This window comes from Lactuca saligna, chromosome 7, assembly GCF_052625555.1.
Source record: "Lactuca saligna cultivar CGN05327 chromosome 7, ASM5262555v1, whole genome shotgun sequence".
NCBI lineage: Eukaryota > Viridiplantae > Streptophyta > Magnoliopsida > Asterales > Asteraceae > Lactuca > Lactuca saligna.
In genome coordinates this window covers 19,731,007-19,754,577 of record NC_136423.1, presented here as the reverse complement: position 1 = coordinate 19,754,577, position 23,571 = coordinate 19,731,007, and the positions used below count along the sequence as shown (strand labels likewise).

The window sequence follows — 23,571 nt, the reverse complement described above, 5'->3', positions numbered from 1 at the left end:
TTTTGATAAAATGATATGAATGATTAGGTACATTAAAAATCAGAAAAATATGTAACATAAATTAATAAAATGATAAAAATATGTTATACTTTTTTTTATGATACATGAACTGATGAAAGAATATTATGTAAGTGGGGTTCCATGAGATAATTGTGATTACATTTGGAGTGATGTGCATGTGAAGAGACATCGGGGGTCTTGTTTACAGCTCAATGGTTTTGAGTTGATATATCTCAAGATAGAGAAAGAAAGATTCTTTTGGATTTTCCCATTTTTGTTTTCTTTTTTATTTATGGACTTTATGTAAAGTGTTCATGTCTATACGTTTATAGAGTATATAAACAGTGCAAAAAATTTATCTTCTGGAAGGGTATGCCCGACCTTCCACACATAATACATGAGCGTGATAGAAGCAAATATTTAAAATAAAATAAAAATGAACATTATTAAAGATACATATACATGATTAACAATCATATTCTTATGATAAATTGTGTATATCATTTATCCCGCTCGTTAACCCAAAACGATAGATATGGATTGGATCGAGACTAAACCTGTTCTAAATCATGTTTAATTTTTCAAACTAAATATATTATTGTTTTAGATCCTTATCTATTGACTTTTATGACACATTTTTAACTTTTAAGATTTCATTTATTGATTTTATAAAAAATTTGGCATTATTTAATTATCATAGCTCAGTGAAAACTTTAAATATTGATATCTTTGTTAACATTAAAATCAACAAAAACAAAAACATTCTCTACATAAAAAATGTATAAAAGATAACGCCTAAATAATACCAAGGAATATTGGTCGGATATTTTTGTCATTAGTAGTTCATGTGTACTTGTTGAGCAATGACCATTGTTTTATTGTTAATTTATAAAATGGTACAATTAGTGGTTGTCATGCATGAGTAGCACATTATTTTATTTTGAATTTTTATATGATTTTTGTTTTGAACAAATTGCACCTAAATAATGCTTTTAAATTCAAGATTTGTTTCAAAAAATACTAACCCTCAACTGACCAAAAAATATTTCTAACTTCTAATACCGTTAAGTCATATGCTCTTTGATGAACAAGTGATTAATTTTTAGAAAATAATAATTGATTTGTTGGTAAACGATTGCTTATTTGACAACTAAGCAATGGTTTTTTTTAAGTGTGTTCCTTAAAAACGATTGAAAGTACATTCCTTGTGATCGTATATTATTTCCGTTTCGAGAAGTTAAAATCCAAAAGTATATTTTCTTTGGATAAGTCGAGGTTTCAAAACCAGAAAAACAACATTCACATTTTCTTTTGTTTTCTTAACTTTAACGTGTCATGGTTTCGATGTTTAAACAAAAGTTTCCATGTTTTACATTATAAAGACATATAATAATTGAAATTATACCTTTGTGTATTTTTAAATATTGTTAATCTAAAGATTGATGACCCTAAGCATAATGGAATGATTAGAATTCGGTTAGCTAGCCCCCTTGATGGAATGATATGAACATGTGCACAACAAATATTCTCCACTGGATAAAGATGAAAGGCATGTGAATGGTTGAGCCCACAGATTTTTATTTTAAATAATCGAATCCTTGTTCTTAAGTTTGGTCAAATCTTTGAATATCATAAATCAAATAATTTCTTTAATTATAATATCTGATTTTCGTTGGATTAGTTATGTGATTAATATCAATCTCTTTCGATACAATGTGGGAAAACCCACGCCATCTAGATTACAAGATATGTATCGGTCAAAATATGTAACTATTTTGGTGGTGTATCATTATAGTTATATATTTAGGTCTTGTTGTTTTTAACATGTAAAAATTTGTAAAAAATAGCTGAATTAATTTTTTGCAATCTGTAAGAAAAAGATTGTTTTTTAACATTTGCAAACTGAAATGTAATAAATTGATTTTTTAAACTTTAATTAGTTTTCTAACACGGAAATTTAAATAATTCTAGTTTTGCAACAATGAATATAATTCATACAATAACAATAACATTTTTTTAAACATGCGTTCCATATAAATAATAGAAAAAATTACATAAATGATTCATGAGGTTTACCAAAAATCACAATTTTATTCTCTGTTAATTTTTTATATGAATGGTCATTGTGGTTTCTAAACTTGCATGAATAATCCATGTAGTTTCTAAAACTTCCACCAATGGTCTTGAGCTATATGGAATGACTTTTTTACCCTTTCTTAATTTATTTTATCTTTTTCTTAAAACAATTAGTCATTCTCTCCCTAATTAGAGAGAAAATGAGAGTAGAAGAGGAAAAGGTCCTCCTGTAGCGATTTTGTTAGATTTTAAAGATTAAAGAGTGATTTGGGAGGAGATTAGAGAAGGAGAAACTAGGACTGAAGTGTCGAGTATCATAGGGTATCTCATTACTATCTTCTCTATAATTTGAGCTAAGGTTTGGAGTAAAAACCAAATCCTAAATTCTAAGTTCTATCCTTGATTTGAGTATAATTTTATTCTAGAAACTTGCAGTAGAGCATCAATAAATCACTATTTCCACCTTGAAATAGTTGATGTCACCTCTAATGGTGTGATTGGGAATTCAGAGCCCTGACTTGATGAGAAGTTGTACTCTAGATTTTATAAGGTGTACATGATCTTAGTTTCATGAGTTTAAAGTCAAATATATCATTCTAGATTAATAAGATAGTATTTATATGTCTATGAATTGATTCTTATATGATTCTATTGGATCTTAAGAAATCTTGAGCTCAAATGACGATTCCAATGTGATACACCATTGGAATGGAATGCCATGATTTTATAAGTTAAGTTGATTCACATAAATTTTTTGATACAATCAAGTAATTCAATGGATGTAAACTATAAGTGTTTGGAAGGATTAAAAGGAACTAAGTGTTGATGTGAGTTTATAACTATTATAATTGGATCTAAATCTCTCTATTCCGTTGATGAGCTTAGAATCATGTAATGGAGGAAAGGTAAATAGCAAAAAAAAAAAACACTCGGTTTACACCAAAATTTTAATTTGACACTGTGTTTTTTTTGTTTCAAATTTGATAGTGTTTTCCAATTTGTTATAATTCTAACCACTTGACCGGTCAATCAGGTTACATTCTGACGTGTTAGTTTTGATGACGTGGTATCATGACATGATATGCTGACGTGTCAAAATTGAATTTTTTTTCCACAAAAAACACTAAGTTTTTACTTTTTTCGATTTTGACATTAAGTTTAATTTTTCTTTCAATTTTGACATTATGTTTTTTTGTTCCAAATCAAACATCATTTTTTCCAATTTTGTTCAATATTGACATTTTTTCTATTTGAAACCGTATAAATATTTTTTTAATACATCTAAACCGTATAAATATTTTTTTTCAATTAAAAACCATAGTTTTGTATAAACACAAGTTTTTTTTACATTAAAACCATAATTTTATATATAAATATGTATTAGTTATATAAAAACCGTATTTTATATTAAATACGCAACTTTAAAATGAGTTTGGAGGTTTGGAGACGTGTAACCGATCAAAACCCGGATGTCGAGTTTGCAACTCATGACATTCTGCTTTGAATAAAAAAAATACCTTGTATTTAAATAAAAATATGGTTTTTAAACGAAAAAAATATATTTATACAATTTAAAATGTAATAAAAAATATATTTATTCGGTTTCAAATGGAAAATTATCAAAATTAAACAAAATTCGATAAATAATGTTCGATTTGGAACAAAAAAACATAGTGTCAAAATTGAAAGAAAAAATTAAACTTAGTGTCAAAAATCGAAAAAAAATAAATGAAAACTTAGTGTTTTTTGTGGAAAAAATTCAATTTTGACACGTCAACATATCATGTTAGGATGTCACGTCATCAAAACTGACATGTCATCATGCTACATCAGCATGTAACCTGGTTGACCGGTCAAGTGGTCATAATTATAACAAATTGAAAAACACAATGTCAAATTTGAGACAAAAAAAACACAGTATCAAATTAGAATTTTTGTGTAAACAGAGTGTTTTTTTTGTTATTTACCCAATGAGGAATGGAATCATGGAATGAGAATATAATTGGGATTGAAATGATGTTCAAATCATGTTTGGATTGATCATAGATGATCAATTAGTGATGAGAAAATAAATTAGAAATATCTATGCGGTTATTTGAAAGAGAAAATGTAATAATATCTCTACATATTGGTCTCATGATCGATTTAGTCCCTATATATTTTTTTTATTCAATTAAGTCCCAAAAACCGGTAATCGTATTCAATTTAACCCCTTGACCCGGTCAACAAATCATCCAACTTTCGAAAATTACATTTTTGGCCCAGATTTCAAAATTTATTACAATTTGGTCCAAATTTTACACTTTTGGCTCAGATTTTAATTTTTTTTCAAATTTGATCCAAAATATATCCTTTTGGCCCATATTTTAGATTTTTGTTTTGAATTCATCCTAATTTTAGTTATTTTTACAACTTTTTTTCTTCAAAAAAATCGAATGTTTTTTCTTTATAAAATCATATTTATACAAAAAAAAATGTATACAAACACTTGTTTTATTACCTTAATATTATATTTTATACTAATTATTAGTGAAATCCAAAAATAATAGAAGATACAGACGAGTACAAGATGTAAATGTTTTGACTTTATTTGAATCGAAAAGTTGGAAAACATCTTTATGCTAAGTCGTAACAATATATGAAGTCTTTTTGTCACTTATGGGAAGAGAATAACACAGAATATATATGAGTAAAATAATGAGTAGTTACAAAAACCGAGTAGGTAAAAATAAAATGTTTGGTCAATGTTTTAAAATGTATTCATAATGTTGTTCTTTTAATGATGCATTTCATAATTTATTTGACATTTTCAAAAGATACTATTCTAACCCATCAAAGATCAAACATTATTCATGTAATAGTTACCAATGAAATCCCGATCAATAATCTTCACTTATCCACATCCAATATTCAATTAAATCGTCAAAGATCGATCTACATGACAACAAACATCCAATTTCTACGAATCGCACTTCCAATCGTTCATAGAAGAAGACTCAATCATGACAATAAATCAAGTCAAACAGATGTTTGAAAAAAATCAGTTTCATAACAACAATCCAGAGATCGATCAAATAAATAAGATTGTAAAAATCAAATGAGAAATATATTCAGAATAAGAAATCGATTGATTAGAAGAGACAAAATGATGATTCAAATTCAGAAATCAAACTAGCTTTCTTGATCTTCAAAATACAACCTACTGGACTTATGAAAAATCAAATCAATGAATACAATCTTTTGGACCAATTTTTTTTTTTTTTTTTGTATAAAACAAGTGTGTTTGTATACTTTTTTTTGGTATAAATATGATTTTATAAAGAAAAAACATTCGAAATTTTTTTGAAGAAAAAAAGTTGTAAAAATAACTAAAATTAGGATGAATTCATAACAAGATTCTAAAATTTGGACATTTTGGGCCAAATTTGTAAAAATTAAATTAAATTTGGGCCAAAAGTGTAAATTTTATACCAAATTTATAATAAATTTTGAAATCTGGGCCAAAAATGTAATTTTCAAAAGTTGGATGACTTGTTGACCGGATCAAGGGGTTAAATTGAATACAATTACCGGTTTTTGGGACTTAATTGAATAAAAAAAATATATAGGAACTAAATCGATGATGATGTCAATATATAGGAACTTTATTGCAGTTTTCTCTATTTGAAAATGTATACCTTAATAGATAGTTGATATTTTAACAAGTGTTTCAAGGAACTTGTGAAGCATTATAATCCATTAAGTCTTAATTAAAATTTGATGTGATGGAATATCAAAGTCAGTTCAAAGACTTAGTTTATCCATGAGATCATTTAGAAGAGTTAAGGAGGTTTAGATGCATAAGGACTTAGTTTATCCATGAGATCATTTAGAAGAGTTAAGGAGGTTTAGATGCATAAGGACTAAAGTTGCTTCCATAGTTGGGCTAAACCGGAGTGGATCAAGCCCTTTGTTAGTAATCCTAATCGGGTTTACTCCAAAACAAAAATAATTCATATCTCATTAACCTTTTATCTGTTTGACCTCTAGTTGCTTCCATAATTTCTACATAAGCTTGAAACAAGTAAGAAATTTGTAAAAATAAGTTCATCACCTTTGGTAAGGTATTTAGTTAATTTTTTTATCACATAATGGTATTTTATAGGTGAGGATTAGAAGCCCCTTGTCCTTGGAAGAGTAAGGAAGCTTGGCATTTGCTTAATGTGAGGTTACATGGAGTACATGTCCTTATCTTGATTTGATACTTTGGATTTTTCATATGATATTACATGTTATATCCTTGTGTACAATGTGTATACTATATGTATTATTTTCATTCATGAAAATTGGTTTAGAGTTATCATTTTGTATTAAGAAAAGCCTATGCTTATTTTAAAAGAGTTTTGGAGCCTCCTAAATGTGCATTCACTTAGGATGGGATCGAGACCGAGAGACCTAAGTACCAAAATTTACTTGAGATCTTGACATGTTATGTGCTAGTTATTGATGAGCTCAATTAATTAACCATCTTTGAGTTTGAACTTATATAAATTGATTGGATTGTGGGATAGATGCATATGCATTATTGTTGTTTGTGGTAGAATTATCCTATTTTCAATAAAAGTTTGGGGAAAAATAAAGAATAAATCAACATAATAGATCTTTAATAAGGACAAGATGGGTCAATTGACCCACTGGGTCGATTTTTCAATTAATAATCTTGTAAAAGAAAGAACTAATAATACAAAGATGCTATAAGCCTATAATAAATTAACAAATAAAAGTAAGATGATATTTAGTGCATTTATAGAAATTAATGCGAACCAAATGAAATCAACAATCAGAAACAATGGATTTGATCCCAACAACAAAAACTTTTCCCTTTCGCATTCATGCTACTAGTCAACAGTTCAACTCAGCTCTTAATACAATCTTTTAGTTCTAAATTAATCAGTATACAATATGAATCTGTTGGCCATATTAATTACACCTCCAGATGGTGGCATGAGTGGATGCCTTTCCATATGAGGCTCTAAAGGAGCATAATTTTCCCTAAACCCACAAATTAAGCAGTGTCAAGTAAAAGATATAACAAAGCCAACTACTTAACCAAATAATGGTTTTACAGAAGTAAGGAATAAGAGCATAGACTAATTGCAATGAGAAAATGAAAAAGTAGAAAAGGAAAACATAATTAAGGACCTGATTAATTACCTGCTAAAAACTAATCCAGACATGGATTGTGAGACTTCACTACTTTGCTCAACATCAGTAACATCAAAACTGCACAACAATAAGATAGATAGATTTTATCGCTGCTAACTGAATTTCAGAATATGCAATATGGTATCTCTACATGAAACATACCTGGAATACATCCACATTCTCCAACTCCACCCAAAGCATTAACACCATAAGGCATTTTGCCACAATTGCATCACAAGTTTCTTAGGAAAACCTACACAATACCTTATAACATCTTCAAATACTATGCATCTTCATGTAAGAAATGAGTCCTTAAAGAAGAAACGTTAATATAGAAGCATCATAATCAATATTCGTTGTTAAAGGACTGTTGTTAACTTAGGAATTAGTACAACTTGTTATCAAAATCATAGATGGAAACAAAATGGGTAAAATCTTCCAGCATCAACGTCTGCTGCTTTTAGGAAAGCAATTAGGGCAACTGATCAAAACCCACCATAAATCAACAAAACAAGGAATATTCAATATACATTGCATGGTAACACTTAAGGAGTATGTACCCCGCCGTCACCGGGTCTAGATTAGGGGGTGCACTATTTGGTTTGTATAAATTACAAAGGATTCGGAAAGTAAATAAATGACCAAAATAGTATTTTATTCATTTTTTATAACTTATTTTTATTCTTAAAAATGACTACTGTCATTTACTACTCTTCTATAAATAGATTGATAAGTACATTAGAGTACTAGGGTTGGTTTTATCCTTAACGACATTTTGTTAAAAAAAAAAGTGTCAACTTAAAGTGTAATGTTCAATCTTAGAGTTGTAATTTCTCAATGTTTGTAATAAATTCAAAGAAACAGGGGAAAGCGAATAGCATGATGATAATCCATGTTCCTGAAAACTGTTTTGGATCATATAAATATAAAGTTCACTTCTCGAAATATGTATTTTGTTGGTATGTAATGGTTACTCAACTTTCAACGCAGGAATAAAATAATCCACAAGATGGCACAAAAACATGAAACGTACTATAAGGACGACAAAATAACAGTTACTGATGCTTAAGATGGTGAATTTAACATGTTGAGAAGGTGGCCTACGTAGACAAAGGTTACAAAGTCCATAATAAGACAAATCAGAAAGCAGCCCAGAAATATGCATATTTTGGGCAAGTCAAATTCAGGATATTATATGGTATGTGTATGGCTGTTTTTGATATAATGAAATCAGGTGAAGACTAAAATGAGAACCAAAAACTATTGAAAGTCTGACGATTAAAATATTAACATGTTAAGATATAAAAGACAGACAAGATGCTACATGTATCATTTACTGAATCGAATTTCACTTCTCCCGTACAAAGTAGAAAGACAAGACAAAAGAAGATGTTTTAGAAAGCAAATATAATAAAATAATGCAAACATACATACTCTCACACTAACCAACCTAAAACGAGTCGTTGATTGATGAAGAAACACACAAACAAAAGATAAAACCTAAATCTTTGGACTTTCAACTTGGGTATCAAGAAAAGAATTTACACATATTATCTCACCTCCATTTGAAAATTTAATACAACCCCAATATGTAGCAGTAGCACCTTTAAAACCCACCTGACCTGACCTTGACCTTGACCTGACTGCAAGTGGTTGCGTTGTATCATTGAATGCATGATACCCTAAAAACAAAATAGATTGGATCCGTTTAGTTTTTCTCAGATAGGAGGAGGGTCAATGGATCCACTTTTGAGCCTTTCCATTCGTGCTTGAAGCCCAGATAATGCCTTTTCGTCCATGGGAAGCACTCCACTATGAACCGGGGGAACAGGAGGAGGAGGAGGAGGAGGATTATTGGCTGTGGCTGTGGTACTACTAATACCTACCTCATCTGTGGCTGCTGCTGGATTACTAATATGACTAGACTGATGCTCCGAATTCAAACTCCCGTTTGTTTGTTGTATATGAGCTTCAGTTGTTGTCAACTGCATGTTCTTCATCCTTTCTCTTATTGCATCTATCCCACTACTCACTCCTACTGCATCAAATCAACTCAAGTTAAGTTGAGTTGTATATATTTAACAAATGAATTGAATGGCAGAGAGAGAGAGAGAGAGGGAAGGAAGGAACCTCCGGATTGGAATCTGTCAATATTGCGTTGGTCGTCTTCAGCATATGATGATGGGGGGAGGGTGAAATTTGTATTAACAACAACAGAAGATCTTCCCTCATTTAAAGTATTATTATGATTTGTATTTACAGGTGAAAGATGTCCTAATTTTGGAGATGAAAGATTTAAGGCAGATGGTGGTGGTGTTGGCATCATAGGAACACTGGAAGGAGTTCTTCCCCCGGCTGCTGCTGCATTCTTTTCCATCTGTAAAAGTTACATACATTCAATTCATTTACATAATACACACTGCTCTAATTCCCTCGTATCAAGTAAGGTTGTGGTTGCCATTAAAACAAATTACCTGGGCTAGACCTTCTCTGATATATGTCCGGAAAGCTTCACTTGCATTTTGAAGTTGAGAAAATATGTCAACCTGTCATGTGTCAACAACCATTAAACCACCTTAACAACCAAACCAACAAAACATTTGGATTTGAGAAAAACTAAAATGACCAGATCAAACCAAACCTGTGGGTACAATTGTGTTATACGGTATAGTTCGTATAGACCGATACTGCATGTTTGCTTGTCTCCAATTTTCTTGAATATTGCAGAAAGTTCTTGCTGCCATGCCATGCCAATACAAATATCAATTTATTTACAACAAAAATCTTTCTTACACAATTGTATTTTCATTTTACTTATCTTACAAAATTCTACTCTCCTAGTTCTACTTTGAAAAAACTTATTATGGCATTCTCCTTTGAAAAACATTCATTTGTGATAATTGAGACTAAAGTAAGTAGATCTAACAATGCGCGAAATTGTACAGAAGACGGGATGGAACTGACCTTCAATTGGGCATCTGCAGAATGCGTGGCAGGCATTGGATTATTGGCCATGGAATCACCCCAATGAGTTTGACCAACCGGGCCAGCAGGGGTCAACATTCTGGCAGCAGCCAATGTCTAACAATGTTCATAAAACAATTAATACATAATAAATACTAAGATGCTAGAAAATTATTATTAGAATAGGTACATACCTGAAGGTTAAGATCGATGTAGGCAAGGATTATGGGTTGGGGTTCCATGTCAATTGGCACCATGGAAAGATGACCTTTTATTGCTGTCCCACGAAGCTTTACAAGCTCATGAAGAACCGTTTTCACCATCCGCAAAGGCTTGTCATCCGCTCCCGCTCTATAATATTGATATTAATATTAATATTAATAACCCCCCCCCAATTAAATCAATCTGCTTTACTAATATATCAACATGCTGATTCACTCTCTCTCATTCTCTCTTTACCAATAAGAGCAACGTACTTATATCTTTTACACCATAGTAAAAACATAATTACATTCCTAGGTACATTGCTATTGTGTGTAAAAAAATGTAATTGTGGGTTGCTTGCTATTATGGGTTTGGATACAAGTAATATTGTCAAGTTGGTTTTGATTATGGAAAACAAAATGTAAGTGCATCAATATAGTAGGTAGTCGTAGGAGATAAACTACATTATCGTATAAACTGATGTAAGGAATAAAGTATTTATGTTTGATATTTTCAGGCTAAGCAATTTTCCTTTGAGATAGCATGCATATCATAGAGTAGATATAGTAAATAACAAACCTCCTCCTGATTTCCTCCATCCCAAGGTCTTGGAGATACACATGAATGCTTTGGAGGATGCGATCAAGGTCCACCTCATATATCGTATTTTGAAGAACCTGCATTGCATGCATCAATGTGAAGAGTAAGTAAAGATGGCAACCTGAGGTGTTGTGTTGTTTCTTTTTCACTTATGGACTTAATCCAGAAAGCAGTAAACAAGTAAGAAAAAGATGACCAACGGACCTTTGTAAGTTTGATCAAGCACTTGACAACCAACTCAGAGAACTTTGAATTTCTTGTAGCAAAAGATTCATTTGATGGTGGAGCTGGCCATCTAGAAGGGTCTAATGGTTTTAGGAGACTTATCAGCACCACAAATGACGATGTCCTCTCTGCATTATCCTGCATTTACACAACAAATTAGTACAAATGAAAATATAACTAGTAATTACAACCCAAATATCTCACCAATATCTTAAGCATTAAAACATTTAAGGCTTTCAGAAGTTGACTGCCATCATCCATCCTCGGAACCCTTTCGTCTAAAAGCCAAAGCAAAAGCTCTGTGATCAGATTGTCCAGTGTTCTCACATTCACAGCATGAGCAAGGCGTTTGTTTTGGAACGTCTGCAAAAAAAAAACTTAAGACACTCTACCTAAACTGTTGTTATCTATAAAGCCTATTGTTGTAAAAGAAAGAAAATACCTGCATGAGTGTGTTGAGAACGTATTTACAAGATCTAGAAGATGCACCCATCAAGCTGAAGTCAAAAGTCTTTGCCACCTTTATATATTCATATGCATACACAAGAAAAGAAGAACATGAGGTTCAAGTCTACTACAAAAAATCCAGTTATGAACATTTACCTTAGCTGCTAGGCAAGAAACGAGTTTGTCAGCATCTTTGACTAAATCATCCATTAAACTGCCCTCAGGGTCATTGCTTGCAGCTGCCAACTCATGGCACACAACTTTCATGCCTTCAACAGACTGCAAATCAACATTTTATAAATTTTAATATGTATATCACAAAAACTATAGAAATGTAAAGAAAACAGATTAAAACCTGCTCAGGGGAGCCATATGTAATGATATCTAGAGCTTCATTCCAGTCTGTAGGGCCAATTACACCCCCAGATGGACGCGAAAGTGGATGTCTTTCCATTTGAGGTTCTTGAGGAGCATACATTTCCCTAAACCCCACAAATTAAGCACCTCAGGAAAAATATGAAGTAATAACAGAACAGGAAAATTTTTAAAAATAAATCAAAACACAAGGACAACACTACCTGCTAAAAACTGGTCCAGACATGGATCGTGTGACTTCACCACTTTGCTCAGCAACATCAGAACTGCACAACAAAATATATATATAAAAGCAATAAAAATGGTGACTTATGTTGGTGTTAAAAAAAGTGGATGTTTACCCATTTTCCCTAACAGAACGCCTTAAAGCAGCTCTTGTTTCACCTGGCTTCCCCTCCTTTCTTTTCTCCATTTCTCGAAACTATAAAAAAAAAAAAAGGGAATTAATAACGACATATATATATAAATTACTCCTATTCCCCAAATAGTCTTTTTTTTGTACCTTCCACTTAAATTTTTCATCTAGCATGCTCCTTTGGGCTTCATTCACCTTCCCAACGTATTTCCAGATATCATCACCTTATATTAAAATTTCAATCAGATTCAACATTTCCAACAAAAAAAAAATACTATTATTCATTTCTACATATTTCTATTCCTTAAGGAAGCTTAAACATACCAAGAATCTTATAACCAGAAGCAAAACAATTTAATGCAGCCTTTCTAAGTTCACCATCTCGTTCTGCTGTTAAACTTGCAACAATTTGCAGGTTTTTCAGCTGTCCACTTATCTGCACCACAATGATGAAAAGCATGAGCAACCTTCAGCTATAAGCCTATAAGGTGTGACACATTAACTGAAGGGACTATCATATGTACCTCGGTGTAATGATTATCAAGCAAAAAACCAACAAGATCAGTACACTCGATTTTTGTCCTGTTGTTTCTAGAGCGCAGACCTTCCAAAATATATGGGAAAGTTTTAGCAGCCGAATAACTTTGTATGATCTGCTTCATTAGTTCCCGCAATTTTTCTCTTAGTTTCTCAATATTATGACCAGTCTGCATGCACCAAAGTATAGTTAGTACATAAGTTCTCTATGTACATGATACATCCGTATAGTTTAAGCACATCTAGGGTCAGTATTAACCTTCTCAACCAAGCAAGGAAGAAAGATGGAAGCTTCAGCTTCATTCATGCTGTAGTTTTCATTTCTCAATGTGTCAAATAGCTCCGGGAGGAATTCCAAAACCTATAACCATATTTCAAATATATATATATATATATATATATATATATATATATATATATATATATATATATATATATATATACCCATAAGTTTACTACATAATAAACCAACCAAACTTTAATTAAAAAAAACAATGCAATTGATTAAAAAAAAAAAGTTCACCTTGAGTAGGCAAGATGTGTTGGATTCGCAGAATCGCAAAACAAACCACTTCAACAGTATATCTAGTACTTCAATAATTTCCTTGGCAATTGATGGAAGTGCCTGAATAAGTTCGATGAGTAAAATCAAAAAGTGGGCCCACATAGTCAGTTTTAACTAAGAAAAGAAAATAAAAAAGGAATGGAAAACATACCTTCTGAAGCATCTCGATTCCATCAACCTGTTTTTTGAAGTCTGTGCTCAAAAGCCGCCTGTGCAAATCCTCCCTGAAGTACTTCATCAGATCATTCTGTTTCAAGAAATTTAGTTACTTTTTTGAGAATCTCAACAACAGCCAAAACAATGTCATTATATAGATATTAAATCAGCAACCTCAAGATCCTGAATCTGCTCCAATCGCAACTCTTCAAATTTAAACCTACGAACCACAATTCTCTCTCTTTCATCCTGCAAGTAGATTATATATTATTATTATTATTATTATAACTAAAGTATGTTTGATCCTTCTTAAATTGTCAAATGGCATAGAATCTGTATCCAAATACCTTATTAGAGTCTTTGACATTTAGCAATGCTTGTGATTGTATGTTAATATCTTGAACAGACATTATAGGCTCTGGTTTTGAGCCCTTTGCTGCTACCCCTCTCTTAAAAACAGAATTAAAACAATAAATCTGATATCTATTTTTATAAATCAGAATGAATAAAGTATAAAAGCTATATATATCATACCGAAGATACAGCTCTGCTTCCTGGTTTTGATCCATAACCATTAGACTTTCCAACCTTTGTTTTTGCTGCTTGCCAAGATGGGGCTGTTGTTTTTACGCTCTCATGTACATCTGAATGTGGATAATATACATAAGTCCATGTTCATCAACCTCAAGAAGAATGAAATCATAAGGTAAGGTTAAATGCAAGAAATAGCAACATGCTTTTATTTATTTGTGTAGTAACTAGTATAGCATCCTAGTTTCATTTTCTTTATTAAAGTATTATTATACTTTTACATTTTCCATTTTTGTACTTTGAAAAATCTACCCAATTATAGCATTTTTCTTATTAGGAAATTAGACTTTGAAAAATCCACCAAAATATAAAAGTAGGTTGCTATTTCTTGCATTTGACCCATTCAATCCAAAAACTATCTATAAAGTCAGACCTGCAACTGCACCATGTGACTTCATTCGTTCAAGAACAATTGCCAAAGCAGGCCCTTGAATATCTCTTACATTCTTCATGACCTAAATAAAGTGAATATAAACAAAAAAAAAAAAAAAAACATCATCAGTTCAGATTTCATAAATGGTAAAAGGAAAACAAAAAAGATGAAAACATAAAGTCTACACACCATTTCTGGTCCACAGACTCTCACGATCTCTCCAAAGAAGGTTTCTGCTGCTTTTCGAACATCTACCGACTTATCCTGATGACAAACATAAAATACATAAATAATCATGTTTAAATATAATTATATATATATATATATATATATATCAACAATTGAATATTTTTATCTGTTAAAAATTAAATACCGTCATAGCAGCAGCAACCGGTCTGAGCAATTGAATGGCATCAGGGAACTCTGCTATTCCAGTAAGTTGTCTAGACAACCAATCAAAAAGGTCCTTGCGTCCTTCCGCACCAAGTTTAGCATCAGTCAAAGATGTAGTAATATATGGTACCTAAAAGCCAAGATAATACCATAAATGTCAAGTAATGAGGAATACCAACATGGACAATGTGCTTCAGTTTTCTTTTTACTCAAAACAACAACGTACAAGGGTGTAGAGAAGTTTAATTACGTTGAAGAAATGCAGGCTGGTTTATTATGAGTTTACACATTATTATTATTATTGGTAAAAGAATATGGAATAGCAATGCTATAATTGTAAAGAAACTCACTAACCATCTTATCAAGGTGAGTAGCAGCAACCCAAGAATCCAAAGCTGCCAAGGCAGATTCTCTCATGTGCTTTTTGTTGTCACCAAGACATTTTAGAACATCCGATAAAATTCCCTGCAAGGCATATTAAAATTAGTTGCTTTTAAAGAAACCAGGCATATACTTACAAACTTAAGCATAGATGGAAGGTATATTAAATTTAAATGGACCTTGCTTGACTTCTCAACTGCAGCTCCCATAGCAGATGCAAGACCACTTATACAGGTCAAAGTGGTAATGATTAAATTCTTGTTGCTGTCATATAACCGAGCTCTAAGAGCCCCAAACAATTCCACTGAAATAACAACACAGCACAGTGAAAAACAGCTTCCATCTACTTTTAACTAATCAATGCAAATTATTACCAGTTCCAGTAGGCTGAATACGCTTGTTGGCTTCTTCCACAATTTTATTTACAGCTTCAATAGATTCCAAACGCATCTGGACAGATTCAACAGCAGTGTTAACATGATTCAAGTCAACTGGATGTTTCATGCTTCATCATTTAATAAAGGGTTAAATGCAACAAGTATCAGCATACTTCCATGAATTTGTTTACTAATAAAAAGTACTTTGCCCTAATAAAAAGAAAATCAAAAGTACGACACAAGTGAAGAGGACAAGTTTTATAAAAAAAAAAAAACAATGCCTTTTTAAGAAAATGATTAACCATACAATACTGCAATGGAAAGAAATGAAAGTGGGATGCTATAACACACAAATAAATGTAAGTAGATTGTAATTTCTTGTATTTAGTCCTTAAATAAATTATAAATAAAAACGTCACCTTCCAATCAGAACTCTCCAATCCTTTCAAAAGAGCTGGTGTTATCTTTGCACTAATGTCCTCACGTGGCAAGCCATCCAACCCACCACCAGACCCAGATGGTGCACAATCTGATACCTTGACAGTCTTCTTTGCTGCAGCAGCCCCCTGAAGGAAATCATAATTAAATACCTAACATTTTATTTTTATTTTTAAAAAAAAATAGAAACAATCAGGGTCTAGAAAGGTCAAACAGTCAAACCTCAAAGGGATTTTTTTCGCATTCTGCCTCTACTGCACTAAGAAGGGCGGGCTTGACATCTGACAAGAATGCTTTGATATCAGGGCCAACAAATTTGTGTAATGCACCAATAAGCTTAATGGTGGCATTTCTAGTAGCAGCTGCACTTGATTGTAAACCCGTATCTTTGCAAAAATCAATTAAATCTTTTAATTTAAGATGTGTAACACCAAAGTCTTCAACTGCAGACACCATCCACAACAGACCCTCACTAAGAACCTTAGGGTTCTTGTGCTCTTTCATTATCTTGAACATCTACAGAAATTAAACAGATTTTATGTCAGATTATTGAACTGGGAGAACATACAATTTGATACACTTACTTACCCTTTCAAAGATAAAACCTGGGCCCACCGCCTCAGAGAAAGTGGTTAGACATTTCATGGCTTGAACTCGAGTCTTAATATCAGCCACTCTTTCACAAATTCCTGTGTGACCGTGTAAAGGTAAAACTTCAGATGTCAAACAAATTCATAAAGCCATCATTTTTTTTATGAAATCTGTCATCCATTTACCTGATATGCAAAGTACAACACATTTTTTTGGGAACTTTGATGCTGTAGAAGCTATATGGGTGACAATTTCAATGACCTGTTGCTGGACCTGCAATTTACAATAGAAAAACAACATTTGATAAATTTGATCAGATCAAAAAAAACCACAAGGTGTGTCATTTCATGTTCTTAAATCTTATGAAGGTATAAGTAGTACCTGCACATTTTTCTCATTCCAACCAGGAACAGTACAGACTAGCCGGGTTAAAATCTCAACTGACTGGTCAAGTTCCTGTAGTGCTTGAATGTCTTCTTTTAATTTTGTAATTTCTGCAGAAAAAAAAAAAAAAAAATGCTACTTTCATTATTTGGATGACATTGCTATAATTGGGCAGATTTTTTAAGTACAACCTGTAATAGGAAGAAATGAAAGTAGGAACGTGACAATAAACAAATCAATGAAAGTACATGCTATTTATCACATCCTTGTTTTCTTATTTATCAATTATCACAATTACAAAAATGTGATACCTTCAAGTCGCTCTTTCCATGCAGTACTCTTCAACTTAGCAGTGTCTACTTGAATGAGAGACCCTATTCTGCTTTCTATCTCTTCAAGGGTCATCTCAGATGGCTGCAGCAAGCAACATGGTATTTACTATTTAATTAAGACAAAGACATGATGGTTGTATACAACTATACATATAAATGTATATAACTCACCTCAACATCTTCAGGTTCAGCAGCTTTTTTGGTTTGAGCAGGTCCATCTGCCTTCTTGCCACCACCCGTCTTTGCAGAAGCCACCTTTTTAGCAGCAGGCTTAAAAGCAAAAAAAATAAATAAATAAATAATATCAATACTGAGAAAGCGAATAAATATTTCCAAGTGACAGAATATATAGATGAGACTCACAGCAGCTGCAACGGGTTTCTTCCCACTAAGCATACTTGCTGCTGACCTTCTAACAAAGCCACCATCAGAAGCCTGCAAGTAAAAAAATATATAGCATGTAATTTTGAGCATATTAGTATATTACTAATATATTGCACATAAAGATTAAAGAAATGACATAATATAGTGATATACACACCTCCACAGATGATGCAGTTCCACCTGATGATGGGATAGCTGCAAAAAAAAGGAAGGGAGACTCTAAAAAAGAACATAAAAGAATCTAGTTATAAATAAAATTCAAAAATAAGCAATTTAAAAACCTGAGCCTCCTGTGGTTGAAGCACCACCTCCAGAAATGCCAATCATTTCTGAAAGCTTCTTTCGCCTGACATCATCAAGTTTCTCCAATGACTTCTCCAAAGGCCTCATGCCAACCATCTAGAAAGAGGAAACAGATAAGTGATATTTTATTATTATTTGCACCAACAGTAAAAAGAAGTATTTTCAGTAGTGAAAAAAGAATGGATGGTATTAATGTATTATACCTTTGCTATAGCTGCCAAAACTGAAAATGCAGCATCCCTCACGTCAGGTGTCCCGTCATTCAGACACTACAAACCCAAACAAGTTTCAGTAAAGAACCTTTTCTAAGAAACAAAACGCAATGAAAATTATTGTCAAAAATCTACTAACCTCCATACAAATGGGAACATAGTCCTTGTGCACTTTAAGAATGATAGCCTTGTTGCTAGTCTCAACACAATGTGTTACCCAATTCAATGTCAGTGAACGCACAAGTGGAACTTTATTTTTAACAGCTGCTTTAACATCTGTTGTAGAAACATAGACATAAAACAATGAGAAGTGAAAAAGTATGATAGATAAAACATATTCTCCATAAAAGGTTTCAACTTTAAGAAAGTATAAAGCCTACCTTCAACAATATCAGCAAGAGTCAGGCACCCAGCCTTGTGCATTGCTTGGAGGGTATTAGAAAGCGCCTCAGTCATAGTAGGCTTTTTCTCTTTCAATTTTTCCTATAAAAGACAACTTATTAACTAAAACTAAAATCAAAGTTAATGATAGCAAAAGGCAACAGATTCATATGTAACACAACATATACCTTTTTTTCGGTAGAAAAATAATAATCATGTTTTCTGTTATGGGTAAATAAATGCAATTGTAGATAAAAAAAAAATGTGCATGGCCTATACTGGTAAAAAAAATGTATATTATGTTGCTATTTCCTGCAATTTGTCGAGTTTAACATCATGATAGAATGTAAACTTACAAGTAAAACAGGCAACACAAAGCGCGAACTTGCAGAAAAATTTGTTCTTAAGCCTGATGCAAGATTCCCAAGCGCCTGAACTGCTTCTACTGCTACAGCAATATTTACATCCGTAATAAGCTGCAAAAAGAAGCGCAATTACACCATGCAAATAATTAAAACCACTTTCCATATATAACTTATTCGATTATGATTATTTTAACTTTTAAATTACCTTCTTAAGTGTACGGCATATTTCTGTAAAATCTCCAGGAGCAATCCTCCTTGTTGAAGCAAGCTTGGTCAATTCAGCAACAGCATCTTTTCGCTCAGACCACTTAGTAGCTTTCTGGAAATAAATAAATAAAATAAATGAATATATATATATATATATATATAAATCAAGTATATTTTTATAAAACAGAGAGAAGGAGCACTGACCACTCCATTCCAAAATCCTGACTTCTCCAAAGGTGTTAAGATATCAACAGGATCAACAAGTTCATACTCATCTATTTCCTGAGGAACTGGCACACAATTTCACATCAGTAAAAACTTAATGAAACTATTAACCAACCATGATTACAAAATCATTACATAATAGCAACATACTTACATTTTTTTACCAAAATGAGCAGTGTACTTTATATTTTACAAATTGCTACAATCAGTAATGAAACGTAAGTATGTTGCGATTATGAGTAAAGATTACACTGATGTTATGTGTCAAAAATGTAATTGCATTGCTAATATGGGTTGCATATTGCTGTTATCATTAAAAAAAATGTAATTGTGTTGCTATTATGGGTACAGAAATGTAACCGCATAGCTATTATGGTTAAAAACAATACATGTAGTCTATATTGATAAAAAGAGTAGAAAGCATTGCTATTTCATTCCATTTGCTTAAAAAAAAAAAAACCATGCAAATTAAGTTTATTTTTTATCACATACCCTCAGCAGCAGATTCTTCAGAAGGGCCAGAGCCTGCAGCCTCAGCTGCAACTTCCTGTTCTGGTTCCTTGTCTTGCTCAGATCTTGCAAGAAGTTAAAAATATATATTCGTAAATATTGTTGTCATTATTAAAAGTAATTTTAATTACTAAATTCACTTTTTGTAGAGAGGGATAACAAACCTTATTTTACGAGTAGGCTTTGCAGTGCCCGTGACATTGGCAAGTTCAGCCTCCAACTCTTTTTTCTAAGAAAAGAAGAAAAAAAAATTGAGTTTTTGAAAATTTGAACATGAAGTGGAAGCAATAACAATAATAACTGATCATCATACCATTGTATCTCGCATTTTCTCAAACAAGATGGATTTAACAGGGTCTCTACCGATCCAACGACAAAGCTCAAGTGTTAACCCTTTAGATGAAGCACGAACATTTTGATCTTGATGGTCGAAAAGTTCCGGAAGCATCTTCAATATTCTCTTTGGTGGCACAACTTTTGAACCAAATTCACTGGTATTGGGAAACAAGATTTTCAGTATAGTGAAACAGTGAATGACAAGAGGACCTAAACAGATAGTATAACTCAATTGCAAACCTCAAGGCTTGAAACATGACATCTATGGCAGGAACAACAGCTTTAGCAACTTTGTTTTTTATTGCTTTCTCCATTGCATCCTATCAACAAGCTTTTCAATAAGGAAAATAACAACATTTACAAATTAAAAACATGCAATGCTTTCACATCAACATACCAGGAATGCATCCATGGCCTCCAACTCCACCCAAAGCATGAACACCATCTGTGCCTTCTCCACTGTCTTTGGACGCCCAGTAAGGCATTTTGCCACAATTGCATCACAAACTTCCTTGGCAAACCTACACAACAGTAGGAAATACTTCAGACAAACTAACAAAATGAGTCTTTGTATAGGAGCATCATATTCATTGTGCATGAACTGTTGTTGATGTAGGAATACAACTTATAATGAAAAAAGTATAGACGAAATGGGTAAAACCTTCCAGCATCAGCATCTGCTGCTTTTAAGTAAGCAATTAGGGCATCAAGCGCCTTATCTTGTACAGGCGCATTCGAATCAGCAACCGTCTTCTTAAAAAAATGCCCTGATCAAACCCCCACCAAAAAATCAACAAAAAAAGCAATATTCGACATACATTACACGGATCGAGGTTAAAAGCGTGAGAACTTAGATCTACCATTACCAGAAAGTGAAGAAACAAAAACAATTTACGAAAATAATTTGAAAATTAAAAACCCTAATAAGAAATGAAACTGACTAACCCAATTCACGGATGCGAGGATCTTTAGGATCGGTGATAGAGTCGCAGAGGGCGGCAAGGTCAATGTTGGCATCGTTACGAACCTTCCAGTTCTTGTGTGCCAATCGATCCTCCCATGGCAACTTCTTGGCATCCTTCAACAACTTCTCTTCTTCCGACATTATTACAGATTAATATAGATGTATAAATATGTATATATGTGCGTGGGTGTTGGTGTGGGTGTGGGTGTGTATCTAGATACAAAAGACGATCAAATCGAAGTCTGTAACTGATAGTGTGTGGGGAGAAGAACAGGAACGTTTTCGGGATTGTTTTTCTCCCCAATTTGAAAAGGAAGAAAGAGAGAAAGAGGGAGATTTGGTGGAATGTTGGGGAAGGGATGAAATTTGAGTTTTAACTTTTACGAATTGGTGTGTGTAGGGCCACCACTCACCATTCACCGGTCACGTAAGCCGTATGTACACTGCCGGCCCGGGCTCTAGATACAATGACTTCACAACTTCCCAATAGGACTAAACACATGCCAAACTAGGTTATAATCCTCAATACTACAGATCAGAAAATTAAAAATATTTTTATTTAAAGTAATCATTAATAATTAAGCAATGGTAATAACTAGGTAATAACTAAGTACGAGACCCGTATATTAATCGGGTTGATTGAAAATAAAAAGTCTAATATCAATATGTAAACATTAAACATCTTCTCATCTAATAAACAAAACCAATAATCTGCATGTCCCTTCAAAACCACTAAATTATATCAAAGTTAAATACCAATATTACCCCTACTTTGTTTCACCTACAAATTGATAGAAATCACGCCCTGATTTCTTTCACTTTCTACTCGATAAATCAATAATTCATTATATTCAAACAATAAAGTTGTACGTATTGAATCACTTCATTACATACCCGATTAATAGCATGTTATTATGGTATCCGATTTCGTATATAAGATAAGTTTGATTTCGTATATAAGATAATATACAATTGCAATTAATTTTATTTATTACAAATGTAGTTGTATTTCATTTGTTTGCTTAAATTGATTCGTTTCACTATTATTTTGACACAATAAATGATGTTTTTATGCAATATAGTACAAAAGAAAGCTCATTTTGTGGTGTTTTCCATCTCGCGAATTGTAACTCAAATTCATGAAAGTTCTTTCGAATTTCTTTGTTTTTATTTCCTTAATCGATTAACCCCATTAGGTAGTAGTTAAAAACGCTCATTTTGGCGAGAGTGGAAATATTTTGCTTTCGCCCACCACGTTTTCGATGAAAATACCTCAGTTGTGTTGATACCAATCGTAAGCAACTCATGATCATGGTGATCATTCTTGAGCGCATCACAAATAGGTTTTGCTTCCTTCATAACGATTTGACCACCCCTTTCTACTTCAACCATCTTTTTATTTCTTTGTTTTTCCTCATTCTCACTTGTAAGTACCTAAAACTCTCTTTGCACATTTCATTTAGGTTTTTTAAGTTTTACTTACTTTAATCATTTGTTTTGTTGAGAAGTTGGAATCACCCCTTCAAGCCATATTGACTCCAATAGAAACCCATCTGATTGGTGTAGTAATGAGTAAGTATCCAACGTTTCTTCATTAAATTACTATTTCCCTGATAATAAACAACTAATCAGTAAGCTTAAACAATCTTATGTTTCAAATTAGTGGTTTTATGTGTTATCTGTATAATATGGTATTTATGAATATCATCTATCTTGCAATATAATTATCTTATTTATATTTTATATATTTACTGATTAGTTATGTTTATTCAACCTGGATGATCTTCAAAAGTTAAGGATCGAAGATGGGTTATCAAGTTAAGAGCCACCACGACGTAAGTATTTATTGTAACCAAATTTCTCTTACATCTTGTGGATATGTGGTTTTTTACTTTCTCTGAGTTCTTGTATTATAATAAACAAAGATTTCTTTTATAATGACAATTTACCACCTTAACTTAAAGGGCGTCATCAAGAACCAATGAATGTGGCTTAAATGAATGTAAAACATGTATTTTTTTCTAACATGAGTTTGTTACACTTAGGCATGTGGAAAATGAATGTAGGTCAAAAATTAAGCCAAGCTTATGGTGTATACGGTCATACTTACATGACAAGGTTTACCGAAATGTATGT

At 32.3% G+C, this 23,571-nt stretch overlaps 1 protein-coding gene across 2 annotated transcripts; it reads right to left on the bottom strand.

Moving 5' to 3' along the window:
* Positions 1–8,562: 8,562 nt before the first annotated feature.
* On the bottom strand, positions 8,563–21,790 carry MOR1 (ARM repeat superfamily protein). Of its 2 annotated transcripts, none has more exons than XM_078965242.1 (52): positions 21,417–21,790; positions 21,133–21,238; positions 20,869–20,992; positions 20,712–20,791; positions 20,449–20,626; positions 20,300–20,364; positions 20,118–20,200; positions 19,605–19,690; positions 19,399–19,512; positions 19,185–19,304; positions 18,828–18,930; positions 18,587–18,723; positions 18,439–18,504; positions 18,214–18,331; positions 18,090–18,127; positions 17,912–17,983; positions 17,720–17,818; positions 17,528–17,630; positions 17,214–17,326; positions 17,018–17,105; positions 16,830–16,930; positions 16,464–16,757; positions 16,223–16,369; positions 15,801–15,876; positions 15,606–15,730; positions 15,400–15,510; positions 15,026–15,175; positions 14,842–14,916; positions 14,653–14,734; positions 14,223–14,332; positions 14,036–14,137; positions 13,863–13,937; positions 13,684–13,779; positions 13,491–13,592; positions 13,227–13,328; positions 12,955–13,137; positions 12,755–12,866; positions 12,578–12,654; positions 12,417–12,496; positions 12,279–12,341; positions 12,056–12,182; positions 11,857–11,979; positions 11,696–11,773; positions 11,458–11,616; positions 11,233–11,391; positions 11,008–11,105; positions 10,419–10,575; positions 10,225–10,341; positions 9,902–9,997; positions 9,735–9,806; positions 9,391–9,637; positions 8,563–9,298 (listed from the first exon to the last, which is right to left on the bottom strand). In XM_078965242.1, the coding sequence occupies exons 1-52, from the start codon at positions 21,574–21,576 to the stop codon at positions 8,979–8,981; spliced, it is 6,069 nt and encodes a 2,022-aa protein (XP_078821368.1). In that variant the 5' UTR covers positions 21,577–21,790; the 3' UTR covers positions 8,563–8,978. The 2 variants fall into 2 exon arrangements, with proteins under 2 accessions (XP_078821368.1, XP_078821369.1); XM_078965243.1 differs by having other exon boundaries at positions 8,563–9,295.
* Positions 21,791–23,571: the final 1,781 nt, after the last annotated feature.